Source organism: Rutilus rutilus (assembly GCF_951802725.1).
Source record: "Rutilus rutilus genome assembly, chromosome: 3".
Taxonomy (NCBI): Eukaryota; Metazoa; Chordata; class Actinopteri; order Cypriniformes; family Leuciscidae; genus Rutilus; species Rutilus rutilus.
In genome coordinates this window covers 9,171,396-9,187,088 of record NC_140211.1, presented here as the reverse complement: position 1 = coordinate 9,187,088, position 15,693 = coordinate 9,171,396, and the positions used below count along the sequence as shown (strand labels likewise).

General features: G+C 37.3%; 1 protein-coding gene across 10 annotated transcripts in view; it reads left to right on the top strand.

Annotated features, from left to right (window-relative positions):
• The window catches only part of kdm6ba (lysine (K)-specific demethylase 6B, a), a 93,185-nt gene extending 81,545 nt beyond the window's left edge, over window positions 1-11,640 (top strand). For 8 of the 10 annotated variants that reach the window (XM_084404089.1, XM_084404086.1, XM_084404091.1 and 5 more), the window contains 7 exons: window positions 58-206; window positions 320-434; window positions 587-774; window positions 984-1,125; window positions 1,225-1,351; window positions 9,356-9,529; window positions 9,626-10,896. In XM_084404089.1, coding sequence (XP_084260215.1) covers window positions 58-206; window positions 320-434; window positions 587-774; window positions 984-1,125; window positions 1,225-1,351; window positions 9,356-9,529; window positions 9,626-9,649 — 919 coding nt within the window. In that variant the 3' untranslated portion in view covers window positions 9,650-10,896. Of the gene's footprint in view, window positions 1-57; window positions 207-319; window positions 435-586; window positions 775-983; window positions 1,126-1,224; window positions 1,352-9,355; window positions 9,530-9,625 lie in introns of all 10 variants that reach the window. The other 2 variants (XM_084404095.1, XM_084404087.1) reach the window with 1 other exon arrangement.
• Window positions 11,641-15,693: the final 4,053 nt, after the last annotated feature.

Below are 15,693 nucleotides of genomic sequence, written 5' to 3'. Positions count from 1 at the left end.
CTTGGTGATGTATAAGCAATCTGTATTAACTAAATGGTGTTGTGTCTTGTGCTTTAGATGGAAGCCTCAGCTGCAAGAACTGCAGAAGTTGCCAGCGTTTATGCGCGTTTCTTCCAGTGGGAATATGCTGAGCCATGTTGGCCACACCATTTTGGGAATGAATACAGTACAACTCTACATGAAGGTCCCTGGCTGCCGCACACCAGGTTTGACTCAATCTCAAATAACTTTCTTGATCTCAATCAAGGATGGATTAGTCTGCTTTGGCAAGTAGTTCTTTATTGATGTTAAATTTCATGTTTAATGCTTGTGTCATCAGGACACCAGGAGAACAATAACTTTTGTTCCGTAAATATCAATATTGGGCCTGGAGACTGTGAGTGGTTTTCTGTCCATGACGACTACTGGGAGGCCATCAGTGATTTCTGTGAAAAGTAAGAAACTGTGCAAAATCTGTCTTTTTAAGAGTTACTCAGTTTATCAAAAACGCTGTCAAAATAACATTCTTTAATTAGGAATAAAATATTGTTTGGCTATTAATTTTAACCACAAAATATATTAACTTTGTGAACGAATGTTCTCTCAGGCATGGAGTGGACTACCTGACAGGATCATGGTGGCCGGTTCTGGATGACTTGTACCGCTCTAATATCCCTGTGTACCGGTTCATCCAAAGGCCAGGAGATCTGGTATGGATCAACGCAGGCACTGTACACTGGGTTCAAGCCGTAGGCTGGTGCAACAACATTGCTTGGAATGTGGGACCTGTCAACTGTGAGTAACCTTCACACTGACCATGTAACCTTACTTTTTATCATTAAAAAATTGTATCAGTCATTATGGTTACATAAACAGAAAATTTGTATCAGTCATTATGGTTACATTAAACGGTTGCAACAAAATGTGTAAAACTAAAATTTCTTAGCCAGGGCACAGAAATGTAAAAAGCTTTTTTGCTTGACCTTTATCTTTTGTATTTGTAGCATATCAGTACCAGTTGGCTTTAGAGAGATTTGAGTGGAACGAAGTGAAGAAAGTGAAATCCATCGTTCCCATGATTCACGTGTCCTGGAACGTGGCACGCAACGTCAAAGTCACCGATCCAGACACTTACAAGTTGATCAAGTGAGTATGCAGCAGCATTATTGACTCTGTCTTACCAAGTTACACCACAATTAAGTAGCATGGACATTTCATAATTTTTTCTTTTTCCCTCCTTTTCAGACACTGTCTCCTTCAGTCTATTAAGCACATTCAGATCCTGAGGGACCAGCTGGTGGCATCAGGAAAGAAGATCTCCTACCAGAGCAGAGTGAAGGATGAGCCGGCCTACTACTGTAACGAGTGTGATGTGAGTCGAATGTTGTGCTTCATAGTTTGTATAAAATATTGGCAGGTTCTGCGTAGAAAAAGATACTACCAGTATGCAAAAACCCACTTGACCTGCAGAATATTATTCCATAAAAAGAATATTTAGCATGTAGCTGTGTCATCTCTGGTTATGTAATAATGCAGCTTTGAGGTATTCTGCATTAGAATATGGCATAACCTATGTAAATATGCAGTGTGTAATTTATGCACCACTAGCAATCATTATTTTTGCAATTCCTTTTGGTGTCACTAGAGGCCAAGGAATGGCACCCTTCAACTTTTAAAGGGGATCTATTATGCTTTTTTTATTGTACCTTTCCTTTAATGTATAATATAGCTGTTTGTGCATGTAAACAATCTGCAAAGCACACAGTCCAAAAAGTCCAAAGGGATTGAATCTCTACAATAGAAAACTGCCTTAAACGCTTTATTTGTAGTTCTGCCGTTATTTCTGTGATGTAGCTACGTCACCATGTAAGACTAGGGCTGGGTACCGAGTTCGATACTTTTTAGGTACCGACCGAATTGCCTCGATACTATCGAGTATCGAAAAATTACTTGTTGTTCGGTACCAGATTTCGATACCTAAGGGGTTAACTCATCAACGTTAGTGCTCAAACAAATACAAATGAAATGCACAACGACACACCTAAAGTCGCTCACGCACATACACGCAAACTCTACACACACGAGACTCATATGAGACGCGCGCACATACTCCTATGAGACGTGAGCACACACACACAATAGCCTACCCTAAAGATGTGGCAACATTTCTCCAGGCTCAATGCCAACAGCGTGCGATGCAGTATTTGCTGTAAAATAATTGCTGCATAGACCGGTACCACGACAAATATGATGAAGACCTTGACAGTGCACAGAGTAAACATTAGAGCAGAAAGTTGCTCCGTCTTCGACTGGTAAATGAAAAGATACCTTGTTGATCACTCTGACAGTGTTTACTAAACTAAATGTACACTGCCGTTCAAAAATGTGTTGGTTTGTCAGAATTTTTTTTCAGTAAGGATGCATTAAAGTGATCAAAAATGACCGTAAAACATCGGCTAAAAAGCTAAAACAGCTTTGGTGAGCATGTATAAAAAGCTCTTTATAAAAAAAAAATGTGTTCCTTTGTGCACTGGCTAAGGAGCATGAGTCAAACTGAAAAAATAAAACCAAAGTTTTTCTGAGGTAATGTGTTATGTAATCTTGTTAAAATGGATTTCATAAAATTGGTATCGAAAAAAGTATCGTTCAGGAATCGGTATTGAAATCAAGGTATCGGTATTGGTATCAACATTTTTTTAGCGATACCCAGCCCTATGTAAGACATTTGCAAAATATCCATCTACTGGCTATTTTGGATCGCCCTCAAACAAAGGTAGTTATAAGTCCAGGAAGATTTTATCACTACGTCAAGGAAACAGTTTTTTGTTTTGTTTTTTGACTGCAAGGGCAAAACATCATCACATGGACTTCCAATGGAAGAGGAATTGAAGAATGAGTGTTTAAAATGTATTGCTAACCTCAGCAGCATAATCACAACCCTTTGTTGTGTTCTCACCTTTTTAATAATGACTGCTTCTGAACGGTACTGGGGTGCGTTTCCCGAAAGCAATGAGTCAGTGTTGCCCGAAACCATAGTTCCAACGAACATTTGCAAACAACATCGCAAAGTTGCATGACATTTGGACTTCATAAATCCTTTATGAATCAAAGAGAAATCCTTATCTTGACCAAGTACAATCAGAACAATTTATATATTTTATTTTGAATTATATACAAATATCATTTACTTGAGTACATGATCTAGTAAGCAAGAACGAGCCTACGATTGAATCTGGAAATAAAGCAAAGTAACTGGGAAAAATGAGAATTAGTCCTCAGATGCCATGTCTATAATTTACAGCAAAAATTCTAACATTACCTCAATCTTAAATGGATTGATTAAAAGAAGTTATTACTCCTCCACCTGTGTGAGATCATTAACCAACATGATTAAACGACTATTATTGAGCATATTTTCACAAATTTGTCGTGACTAGCTAGTTGATTTCTTCAACAATGTATCGCACTATGGTAGTCAAGCAGTGAGTTGGGTTGTTCAGTGTTGTTGTTCGGGAAATGCACCGCAGTGTGTTGTATTTTGGCCATTTTTAGCACGATGTAAAGAAATGACAGTTATAACAACACATAAAAATTAGAGATGCACCGGTCGAAAGAACATAAATAATTGTTTTTGTACTTTGGCTGATCTCTATTCCGGACATGCACACAAACTGCATTGCAATCATTTCTCAATGTCATTTGTGACCTGTGCTGGCAAAAGCAGTCGGAATGCGCACGGGATAATTTTGAGCTACAGGCAAAACAAGTGAAAAATGTCGGTTTTGAGGTTTTCACAAAAATGTGTTCATTAAGCCCTCGTCTAGCGATCCCACTGCTCCAAATAGCAATTAAACATCTAAAAGTATCTTTATTTGTACGTTTTCTGAGAGGAGAACCTTTCCTTTGTCCATGAAAAACAATCTTACTCACACTGACTGACAGATCTGAGGCCCTGCGCACAAAGACGCCTCAGACAGTGCGCAATCCCGATGTACAAACACAGAATTACAGTATTTCAAATTTCAAAAGAGTATTCATGCAAACATTATCTGGTATGTCTAATGGTTTACTGTTGGGGAAAAACATCTGATGTGTAACATTATATTAATATATAGGCTGTCTGTTTCATTTAATGTTAATCAAACAATTGTGGTATCATGGAAAAAAAAGTTGAATATATATTTTTCCTATAGTAGGTATTTGGTTTTGACTTGTTCTGTGCCAAATTTGGTGTTATTACCAGGGATTTTAAGGTATGGGTTGCTAGGTGATTTTGTTTTGGAACCTTCAGAAAACTTAAACTCAATTTTTCTCTAAATTGACTTTGCTGACTCTATCGACATCAAACAGGTTTAGCTCTTCTTTTTTTCTTTTTTTTTTGTCCGATTCAAACAAATCATACATCATTTGAAATATGTGAAAATAATTTATTTCAGAAAATTTGCTCATTACAACTCATTTTGCCAGCATGGGTCACATTTGTGTGGAAATATTACAGTCTGTAAATATTACGTTAACACAGGCTAGAAACGGGATGCACCAAAGACCGATGCTCCAGCAGAGCAAATAGTGAACCAGGCACAACAAGCCCGCTGTTCATGATGCTCGAAATATAGGAAGAAAATATTAATATTGAATTTGAGGTGGGAGTTTATATGAGTGTATTTTTGAAGGGATCACAGTTTTCTTTTCCTCTTTCTGCTGTTCCATAAGCACCACCTACTGTCAGAGAGTGCTGTTTAATTTCAGCATAAATTCACAAATCTAAAGTCAGACCATTCTGGTTTTGCTTTAAATCTTGAAATTATACATAATTTCACAAATCTAAAGTCAGACTATTCTGGTTTTGCTTTAGTCAAGTCATCTGTATTTATATAGCGCTTTATACAATACACAGATTGTTTCAAAGCAGCTTTACAGTGATTACAAGAAAATTATGCATTTCGGCTATTTCGGCTAGCAAGCCAAAGGCGACAATGGCAAGGAACCCAAACTCCCATCAGTTGACAGAATGGAGAGAAAAACATTGGGAGAAACCAGGCTCAGTCGGGGGGGGGCCAGTTCTCCTCTAGCCAATGAACGAACACAGTGTGATGTTTCAGGCTGCATCACAAGTCAGAATTCAGATCGGAATTAGCATTCACATATTTATCTAGTTCCTTTTGCTTGAAGATCAATTCATCACACCGGTATGGAGCCGAAGCTGAAGGCCATAGGGTCTGTGCGGAGGACCTGCCGATGACGGTCATGTCGATGAGGCCTTCACAGGGGATTGTCTAGTTGACACGGTCCCTGCTGACATTCAGGGCTGCGTTTTGGTCGTGTCTAGATGCAGGTCCACCATCTGATCTGGATATGGACCGGATACGGCTGACTACGGTAACCTTGGGATAAGGATGAAACCGACAGACTAACATTAGCGTAGATGCCATTCTTCTTATGATGTAACAAGTACATCGCGTGTTATAGGAAGTGTTCCTGGTTCCGGTTGACCTAGTTTGTTACACCGTGTCCTAACTACACGCGACACGATAAAATTCCAGCGACAGGCAGTGTGTCTGTCCACACTAGACTGTGAGGCGCCAGAACGTCAATCAAAAAATCACAGCCAATCAGAACAGCGTGTGGGCGGAGTCTCGCGGCAAGTGCACAGCACTAGAGAGTAAACTTGACGGCACTCGCAAGAAAATGGATAAGTAGCTACTAGTGCTGTCAACGTTAACGCGTTAACGCATGCGATTAATTTTTGTCTGGTTTAACGTGTTAAAATATTTAACGCAATTAACGCAGCATCCGTCTTTTCTGCCATCCGTTGGCTAGCTTTACATTATATGATCACGCTCTTATTCATTTAAATGCTTTTAAACGCGGCAAGACAAAAGAGAATGCGCTGTCTGTGAATGTCCTTATGTGACACACACACACACACACACACACACATAGACAGGGCGCCAGAATCCAGTTCTCTTTCGCGCTTGAACTAACAATAACAATAATTTTGTCGATTATCCTCATAAGAGCAGTCTTAAATGATTTATATAAAGTCTAAAATGAACAAAGAGTTGCGAGAGAATGAGGCGCGTGTGAGATCCATAGACAGTATATAAACGGTGAGCTCCGCGTGTGTGTGTGTGTGTGTGTGTCTGCTCTTAAAGGGACAGCAGCCAATAAAGCTTCCTGTCAGTAAAGTTAAAGAACAAAGGGAACAGAGAAAATGACTCACTGCTGTTGACTAAATAACTTTTGTAGCTTTAATAAGGATTAACTATTTAATTTATAGTTTATGCAGTGCAGACTGCATATAACTTTGATAACTTTATTAAATTTCTGTATATTTCCTAACTGTTAAGACAGGAAGGGCACGAATAAATATGACATTTATTATGGGTTTATGTTAGCATTGTTTTAAGTTCACTTAAATTAAAAACTGTTATATTTTTGAAGCCTAATAAATGTGAAAAAAAAAAATCAGTAGCTGTATTAATATCAGTAATACTGGCCTTCATTCATAAAAAGATGCCATTAAACAATTATTTAAAATATACTGTCTTTATGTTGTTTCTACATTAATTTGATTAACTGTGAAATTATTACATTATAAAATATATTAAAAACGTACAAAAACATTTCTTTTTTTATTGCGATTAATTGCGATTAATCACAGAAAAAATGTGTGATTAATCTAGTTAAAATTTTTAATCGATTGACAGCACTAGTAGCTACATAATATTACACCATACACCATTTAAAAAAAAATACATAGGCTACTGAGTTACTAAAACAATCTTTGTCAAATAATACACTTGTTTGTTCACAGTTTGAATGTTCATGTTTCCATTTGTTTAATTTAAAGATCTGAGGTGAATTATCCATTGTTGCTTTTACAGATACAAAGCTGGAGCACTAAATGATATTCAAAGTCACATTTCACGCTTTTAAAATTAAATAAAGCACATAAACAGTACCTGAGATTATCATCGCCACACTTGTGTTTGATGTTCCAGCGCGACGTCGCAGAAAAATAGAAACCGTTTCTAAATTAGAAACGTCGCGTGTCGCCGTCGCGCCTGGTTAGGACAAAAACTCTGATTAACATGGAAAAGATACCTTTTATCGCGTGTTTAACTGATTTGAATAATAGGAATTGATAATGTGTTGTGTAGGCCAGGTTAAAGAGATGTTTTTAGTCTAGATTTTAACTGACAGAGTGTGTCTGCTTCCCGAACAAGGCTAGGAAGACTATTCCAGGGTTTGGGTGCTAAATAGGAAAAGGATCTACTGGCTGCAGATGATGTTAGTATTATTGGTATTATCAACTGGCCAGAATTTTGAGATCACAATAGATATGAAGGACTATAACCCCTTTCGCACTGGGTAGTTCTAGGAATAGCTACCGGAGTGGTTCACCGAGAACTAAATGTTCCCCTAGGGCCATTTTCCTGGTTGCATTCGCACCTCCACGAGGAACTCTGAAGTGACGTAAACTGCGCTTGTTGTGACTTTTATTTTGACGGCGCTGAGAACGCCGGAGCACACTTCGCTCCCATTCTCCATCTTCATTAGTTTACGATCTGGTTAACAGTCCCGTCTAATACGTTATTATATAGAACTGTTATACAAAGAAAGTAGACAGTATATTAGAAAGTATTAGCGTTTGACATGTGTTTGATGCCCAGTGTTGCTAGCTGAGCAGAAATACATAATCATGTTTTGCTTGGTCTCCTCAAAATTGCGTTGGATTTTCTCCTTAGCGTAAAGGTTGAGAGGTCCATCTATCACTGTTTTCCATGTTCGTAGAGTTAGTTTCTGGTGTAAATACTGTATATAGGATATAATCTGAGTTTTTTTTTTTTTTTTTTTAAAGCCCAATCAGCGTACACTTACGTCACTGGTAGTTCCTTTTGTTCTGGGTTTACCCTACTCTAAAGTAGGAGCTAATTTAGTCCCCACACAAGGTGTTCCTTGAACTGAAATCGTTCCCAGTTCTTGTGGTGCGAACACACCAAAAAGTGGGTTAATTCTAGGAGCTATGAAAAGGTTCCTCCGGTGCGAAAGCCCCTTATAATGTGTTAAGAGCTCACTCAAGTCTGAGGAGCTAAACCATAATGTGTTAAGAGCTCACTCAAGTCTGAGGAGCTAAACCATAATGTGTTAAGAGCTCACTCAAGTCTGAGGAGCTAAACCATTTAGTGCTCTTTTAGTAAAAGATTTTAAAATATGCAATGTTTAATAGGAAGCTAGTGCAGTATTGACAGAACCGGGCTAATATGGTCAAACTTCCTAGTTCTAGTAAGAGCTCTAGCTGCTGCGTTTTGTACCAGCTGGAGTTTGTTTATTAAGTGTGCAGGGCAACCACCCAGTAGAGCATTACAGTAATCTAGCATTGAGGGCACGAACTAACTTTGAAGGGAAGAATGCAGTTTTACAGATGCTAGAAATGTGGCTTTCAAATAAAAGATTGGTATCAAAGAGCAAACTCGGGTTCCTAACCAACGACGAAGACTTGACAGAGCAGCCGTCAAGTGTTAGATAGTATTCTAGGTTGTACAATACACATGAATAAGAGCGCATCACATAATGTAAGGCAAGCCAAAGGATGACAGAGAAAACGGATGCTGCGTTAATTGCGTTAAATAGCAACAGCGCAACTGGCTTGTAGGTTGCGCTCACAATTGGTTTGAAATTTGTAGGATGTGTTGATTGTGCGAGTAGGAATCGTTTCATATAAGATCTGGCAACTGGACAACCTTGGAATAATATATTGATGTGCTTATTTATATGATGAGGTTTGGGCCATTCAAATTACGGGAGTTTCATGGGAGAAATAACAAAACGGGAGGGGGGGGCGGGAATACGGGAAACTCCCAGGGAAAACGGGTATGCTTGTCATCCAATTATTTTAGGAATGCATAGCTGATGTGTTTCGTCAGGGCACAAAGAAATATAGAGCTGAGTATCATCAGTCATCACTCGATGCTTCCTAATGATATCTCCCAAAGGTAGCATGTACAGGGTGAAAAGCAACGGTCCTAGTACTGAGCCTTGCGGTACACCATACTGAACTTGTGATCGATATATACTACTACATCTACTGCTACAAATTGCTAACAGTCAGAAGTATGATTTGAACCATGCCAACGCAATTCCGCTAATGCCAACATAATTTTCTAGTCTGTTCAGAAGAATGTAGTGGTTGATGCTATCGAATGCAGCACGATCCAGTAACGCTAATAGAGAGATGCATTTTATCTTGTAAACGTACCCTAAGAAAAATTATTTTGTCTACCAGAATAAATTTACATGATTTAATTATGAACCTGTAAATGACATAATAGACGCCCTTTAAGAGTTTGTGGTTTGTCTGTATGTTCCTGAGCAGGTGGAGGTGTTTAACCTGCTGTTTGTGACCGGCGAGAATGGCAGTCGGAAGACGTATGTGGTGCACTGTGAGGACTGTGCACGACAACGAAGCCCAAACCTCTCCAATGTAGTGGTGCTGGAGCAATACCGCATGGAGGAGCTGATGAACGTGTACGACTCATTCACCCTGGTGAGTTCATGTTCGTGCACTTTGACAAAGCGCGCAGTTGAACAAAGCTTCAGAAAGAGCTAACGTCTATCATTTGTTTGTCTTTGTCTTTCTCAGGCCGTCAGTCCCAGCTCCCGATGAGAACGTCTCATCACTTTTCCCTCACACAGCCATAACCAAAACTCCTGCTCGCAGGACAAGATCTTTTATTTTAGTCCAATTAAGACTTAAAACATTTACAGTTGGAAAAAAAAATAAAAATTACCTACTACTGTTAATATTTGTTGAACAGCCAATCCAGAACCAGTTTACTCAGAATTGTTTACAGAACCAATCAGCCAATAAGACTCCAGTTTGCTCCTGTCGGTCTTGTGTATCAACCTCTGAATGGCTCTGCGGGACGTCCGATGAACCGCAGTTTGGTGCTGTCACTGCTTACAGCAGCGGATTTGACGAGATCCTGTCCGTTTAGGTTTTTGTTCTTAGTTTTCTTTCGTGTTGCTTTTTTTGTTTTGTTTTTGTTTTTCGTCTTGAATACTGAAATGTCTAAAAATGCTCTTTGTACTTTTTCGTGGGTGCTTATTTTTCTCCAATAATTTATTGTTTTTAAACCTAGAACAGCCTAGATATATACCACATTGGCCTTGTGACTTGTATTTAGTGAAGAGATAAAAATTAATAATACTAATAATAGAGCTATGGACATTTTTCTAAAGCATTAAGAATTAAAAAGAAATAGTTGTTCAGAATGCTTCAAAACATACGGGTTTTAAAATACTTTTTCAGTTTTAGTATGGAACGTTGTGTTTATATCATCAGGACAAGCATTTAAGGATTGCATTTTTAATCAATCTCTTTTCCTGCATTTTGTGGTTATTCTTGTTAAGTTTCATCTGTTTTGGTCAGTGAATTGTTTCTCCTCTATACAGATCTATTCTCTTTTTTTTTTTTTATTGTACATTTTTTATTTTTTTTTATTTAAAATGTTCTTCTATTTATTGGATATAAAATGCTCTCCCTGCCTCAACATGGTTATCATAGATGTATTAAGGGTTTCTATTGTTATTCTGAGTCCTCTGTAATATTTTAAGGGTGCTGATTTTCTTTCTTTTTTTTGTTAAATCTTGGTGCTTGCCCCTTTAAATGTCTTTCCTGTCTATATGAATTAAATCTCTCATAACTGACTCCTTGTCCTTTTAGATTGTAGAGCACAGAGGGTAGGATTTGACTAATCAGAAGTTGTCTGTTATACACACGTTTTTAAAACACGTTTTTTTTTTTCCCACCCAAGTTAGCAACAACATGACTTAAATGTGATCACTGTTATACATTTCAACACCTGCTCACTATCCAGTTTAAATGTTTATTTAAAAAAAAAAAAGATTAAATCCAGGGGCCACGTTCATATGAGTTCTCAGATCTTTTTGCTTGTTTTCGTACTAAGATGGTGACTTGGACTGATGTCAGTAATCCTGAGCCTAGATTAGCAGCTACTTTGTGATGAATTCAGGTGATTCACGAACGTGTGCTAAGAACAGATTTTGATACCTATCTTACACATTTAGTGGTGCTTCTGTCCTGTTGTAAATGCTGTTCATTTGAGGACACGTTTTCCACGCTGACTACAGCAGGCATAAACCTTCAATATACATGCTATACAGTTATTGGCTGCAGTGGGTCGTCATACGCCTAAACTAACGCTTATATGGAGAGAAATCACATTGAACTGTAAATTGTGGCATTTTACTGGAACGAGTAACAGTGTGAAAGGGGATTTAACGCATTATTGTTTTAAAATATATACTGTAATTTTTTACAGCTTTAGAGGCGTTAGCGTGAAATGATTCATGTATTATCAGGAAAATTGTTTTGATTCTGAAATAGATGGTGCTGAGTTCTTCTTGAGCTACTCTCAATTTTTTTTAAGAAATATTTTTCCTGTTGCAATATACACACTTTCCTTTTTATTTTCCCTCATTATTATTTTATTTTTGTGGTTATTTAAAATCTGCACTGTTTTGGAATTCACACACGAAGCGAACTGAGCCAGACATGTCTTAAACACTTTGTGAATTCGTGTGTCATTGATATGATTACTCTGAATAATATTAAATGCTTTTGATAAACTTTGATCTGTGCCATGTCTCTGTATTCATTCATTGGAAGTGTAAGGTTTCAAAAACATTTATTATATTTTCTAATTAACATTTCAGCCACAAACACATACAAGAAACAAATGAAGCAGAGCACTTACATCTTTTAAGAGACAGAAACAATGACATGCCATATTAAAATATTATTAAAGGGGTATCAATAATATTAAGAGATCTAAACAAAGCCATGGTGATTTAAAGATAGGCTACACCATGTAATTTTTGGCCTTTTAGCGAATAAAAAAATCTGAATGCGGAAGAACAATGTTTTTGTTGTGACTCAAACATGACTTTGACTATATTCTTTCTCACAACTAAAAAAGAGAGAGATTACCCTACTGCTCATTCACTACTAGGCTTATTTTACCAGTTTAGAAGGAAATTATCTCAAAATGACTATCTGAAGACTTTACTATAGCTGTAGGCTACCTATTAACTATGGAAGCTTGTTTCCGCCACAGAATAAAACATTAAAAAGGTATTTGTAACTTTTTAGCTCACAATTCTGACTTTTTTTTTTCTCTCAGAATTGCGTGATATCGCCTAGTCAGAATTGCGTGTTATAAAGTCAGAATTGCGAGATATAAACAATTGTGAGAAAAAAAAAATCGGAATTTATTTCTCGCAATTCTGACTTTTTAAACACGCAATTCTGGTGTAAACTCGCAATTGTGAGATAAAAAGTCGCAATTATCTTTTAAAATGTTTTTTTATTCTGTGGCGGAAACAAGCTTCAATAATTAACAGACATGATACTTCCTCGAAACGTCGGAAGCATCCTCGAAAACATCCTGTCGCGTTTGTCACCGGACTCTGTTCGGCATTGTTTTTTTGTTTGTTTTACGGGTGATGGAGATTTAGCTGCTCCATGTCGACCTTTCCCACTCGTGTTGACAACTATAGCCTCTGCTGCTCCCACACCAGACACGCCGGAGCAACTTCTCTATTTACAGATATTATGAGACAGGCATGGTCGAGTGAAGTATGTGTGCAATTTCCCGCGAAAACCATCCCGAGGGCTCAAAAATATAAACACTTATAATAGGTTTACAATAGTAAATCAGGGTAAGAAAAAAAAAGTTTTGGAAGAAGGATTGATGTAGACTCATTATTTTAAAGTTACATAATGTACTTTTTTTCTTATATTATTCGTAGGGTTGTTTAAAAAAAAAAAAATTGCATTACTTTTTTATTTAATCTTTGCATTTTTTTTTTCCTACACAAGATTAATATAATTGCTCGTCTTCATACCTCGATTTCATCAGCCCATACCAGGCACGCTGTTATCTGTAGGCGAATATTTATCCTTGTTTATTCATCCCATGTTTTTGTGTCAGGTTCGCGTCCCTATCAAAGTTCCTTCCTGTTCTTTACTGCCGTAAGTTCAGAGGAACCAGAGCTTGTTTACTTTTGTGATCAGCTTTCAGTAACATGCCCTATCGCAAAACTTTGATGCATGTTTGGCACAAGATTCCTCACTTCACGCAGTAGCTTTCAGTGTATCTGTGTAATGGAAGAGACTCCTATAACACACCCACGTGGGCTGGAAGAGTTGAAATGATGGTCAGATACATCAAGCCACAGCAATGCAAACTCAAGCATCAAACCACCAGGAGTTCATCTCAACTGTCAACAAATCATTTTGTAAAACATTTCAATTCATGGTCAGTTATTGCAGAAATGCATTTTCATCATAACACTCCAGATATGTAAGCAGACACGTATCCAAACTTTGCCGCATCAACACAAACTGGATTTGGAAAAGGACATCAGGCTCATGCAGAGGTTAACGTTGCGCAGGCCTGCGGATTTCCTACTTCCTGTAAGAACAGGAAGCTCTTTCCACCCCTCCTTTAACACATGGCTCAGATTTCACCATTCAGAAAGCCAAAATGCAAATGCAAAGCTTGTTAAATTAATGCAAAGTAAAGTCAAGGCGCTGTGGTGAACTCAAAATTTCGCATGCCACAAACCATCACTCAAAAACATTTTTAGCCTAAAAAAATAAATAAAAATGCAGTGGATGCAACTATTTGCAGCAAACCTGGACAAAGTTATATGTTTGCACAACAGCTTTTAGGCAATCTTCTGACTGATTACAGCAACAGGCAATCTCAATCACACTTTTAGCATCACTCTTCTCCTGGTTCAGTCCTGTTCAGTGCTTCTAAGCATTGCATATCTGCGCGGGTTTTATCTTTTCTTGACGGCCCCCTTGCCCAGGGGTGCAGAGACAGAGTAAACATGGGCTGTATTACATCTGACGGACATTAACTGATCTGATGCGTGTGTGATGGGCTCTTATCAGTTACGCAAGCCAGCATTTACACTATTCCTCCAATGTGCAACCACTCCCTCTGTATTTGCAGATACTCTTTTCATCATGAAGGAGAGCTGCTCCACTCCATCCTTCTTTCAGATCTTTCCTTGCCATCAGTTGTTTGTGATCCTTTCTGTTCTTTTCCCATGTGGACTTTTCAACTTTAAACCATGTTAACCTTTGAAGATATCCTTGGTCTGGATGAGGGCAGTTAACTGCAAAGCTGGTCTTGCTCTTAAATGTTGCCTACATTATTTCCTTTTCACACTTTTACTTTTTTATGATAAGCTGATCAGCAAAAACAAAATGTTTTTTTTTAATGCACTCTTTCAATTCTGAACCATTTTTTTCAGTGTATCTGGCCACATTATATCAGACTATCAGTCTAATTCTACATCATGATCGCAACCTTGATTTACTCTTAGCATGAATAAAATAATTGTACATTTTAATGTCAAAATATTCTTTAAATATACATATTGTTATATGATATTGATATCCGGCCTATGAAAATTGGCAAATTCAAATATTATAAAAAAATTATTTTTATTATTAAAAAGGATTTTATAGCATATTGCATAGTTGTGCTTGGAGTCAATTGTTTTATTTATGATAACGCAATGAAACATGCCAAATTGTGCGGACTTAGTTCTGGCCAGGCTGTCATACAAAGAAATCATAAACATGCAAAAACAAGAGAGAACCAACAAAATATTAATAACTGATTATGTTGAGCTTTTTCCTTTGAGGTTTTTGTTTTTCTATGCATTTTTTCTAAGTAACATTTTCCTGTAGCTGTAATTTGACTTTTTTTGCCAAATAATTTTGTCAGATAAATAAAACCTTATGTGAAATTTAAAAGTATTTAAAAATATAAAATATTTTTTTCATATTTTAATCAAACTTGTAAGGTAATAAAGTCAAATATCCCCTCCGAACATCACTTTTGGCCAAAGAGGAGTGAGAATTGAGGCAGAAAAGATTTAAGACTGGAAGTGCAAAATTCTTTTAATTTCGAATAACTTAAAACTTCGTGTGTTAACGTTATGATGAACAAGCCAGTGTTTTATGTATATGGGCCATTATTGTGAACATTATTGTGAACTTTATTTTGTGTTCTGTTGACGTAATAATGTTGATCATTACATTAACTTAATATTGTAGGTAATTTAAAAGCAAAATCTCCAAAAAAAAATGTTTGGGTTAAAAAATAAGTTGTAGTAACTTAATGAAATTGTCTTGTAATTGGGCAGTGGAATTCTAGTTCCCAGCATGCTTTGCATAGGACTGGATCAGGATATTAAATGTTAAAAGTAAGTGTTATTTTATTTGTTTTTTAGTGAAAGAAAAGACCTGTTAGTGTTTAATGCCGTTATGTTTGACATTTAAAAGAGTTTCTGTGATGTTGAGGTTTTTGTGGTTACCACTGTGCTCAAGAGCAAAAATGACTGAGCTAATGCCAGTGACAAGTAATCTCTTGTTCATAAAATGTACATGCTGAACAAGTCACATTAAGCATGTGCTACACTAGCTGCGTATTTTAATTCAAATAGATACGATGAATTGGTTCCAGGGCTACAGCTGAAGTAAAGTTGAGGTGACCTGGGGGCCGTTTACACGACTAGCATAAAACTTTATGCGTTTTGGCCGTTCATTTACATGACAATGATGTTTTGGGGCCTGAAAATGCAAACTTTTGAAAACGGGCTTCA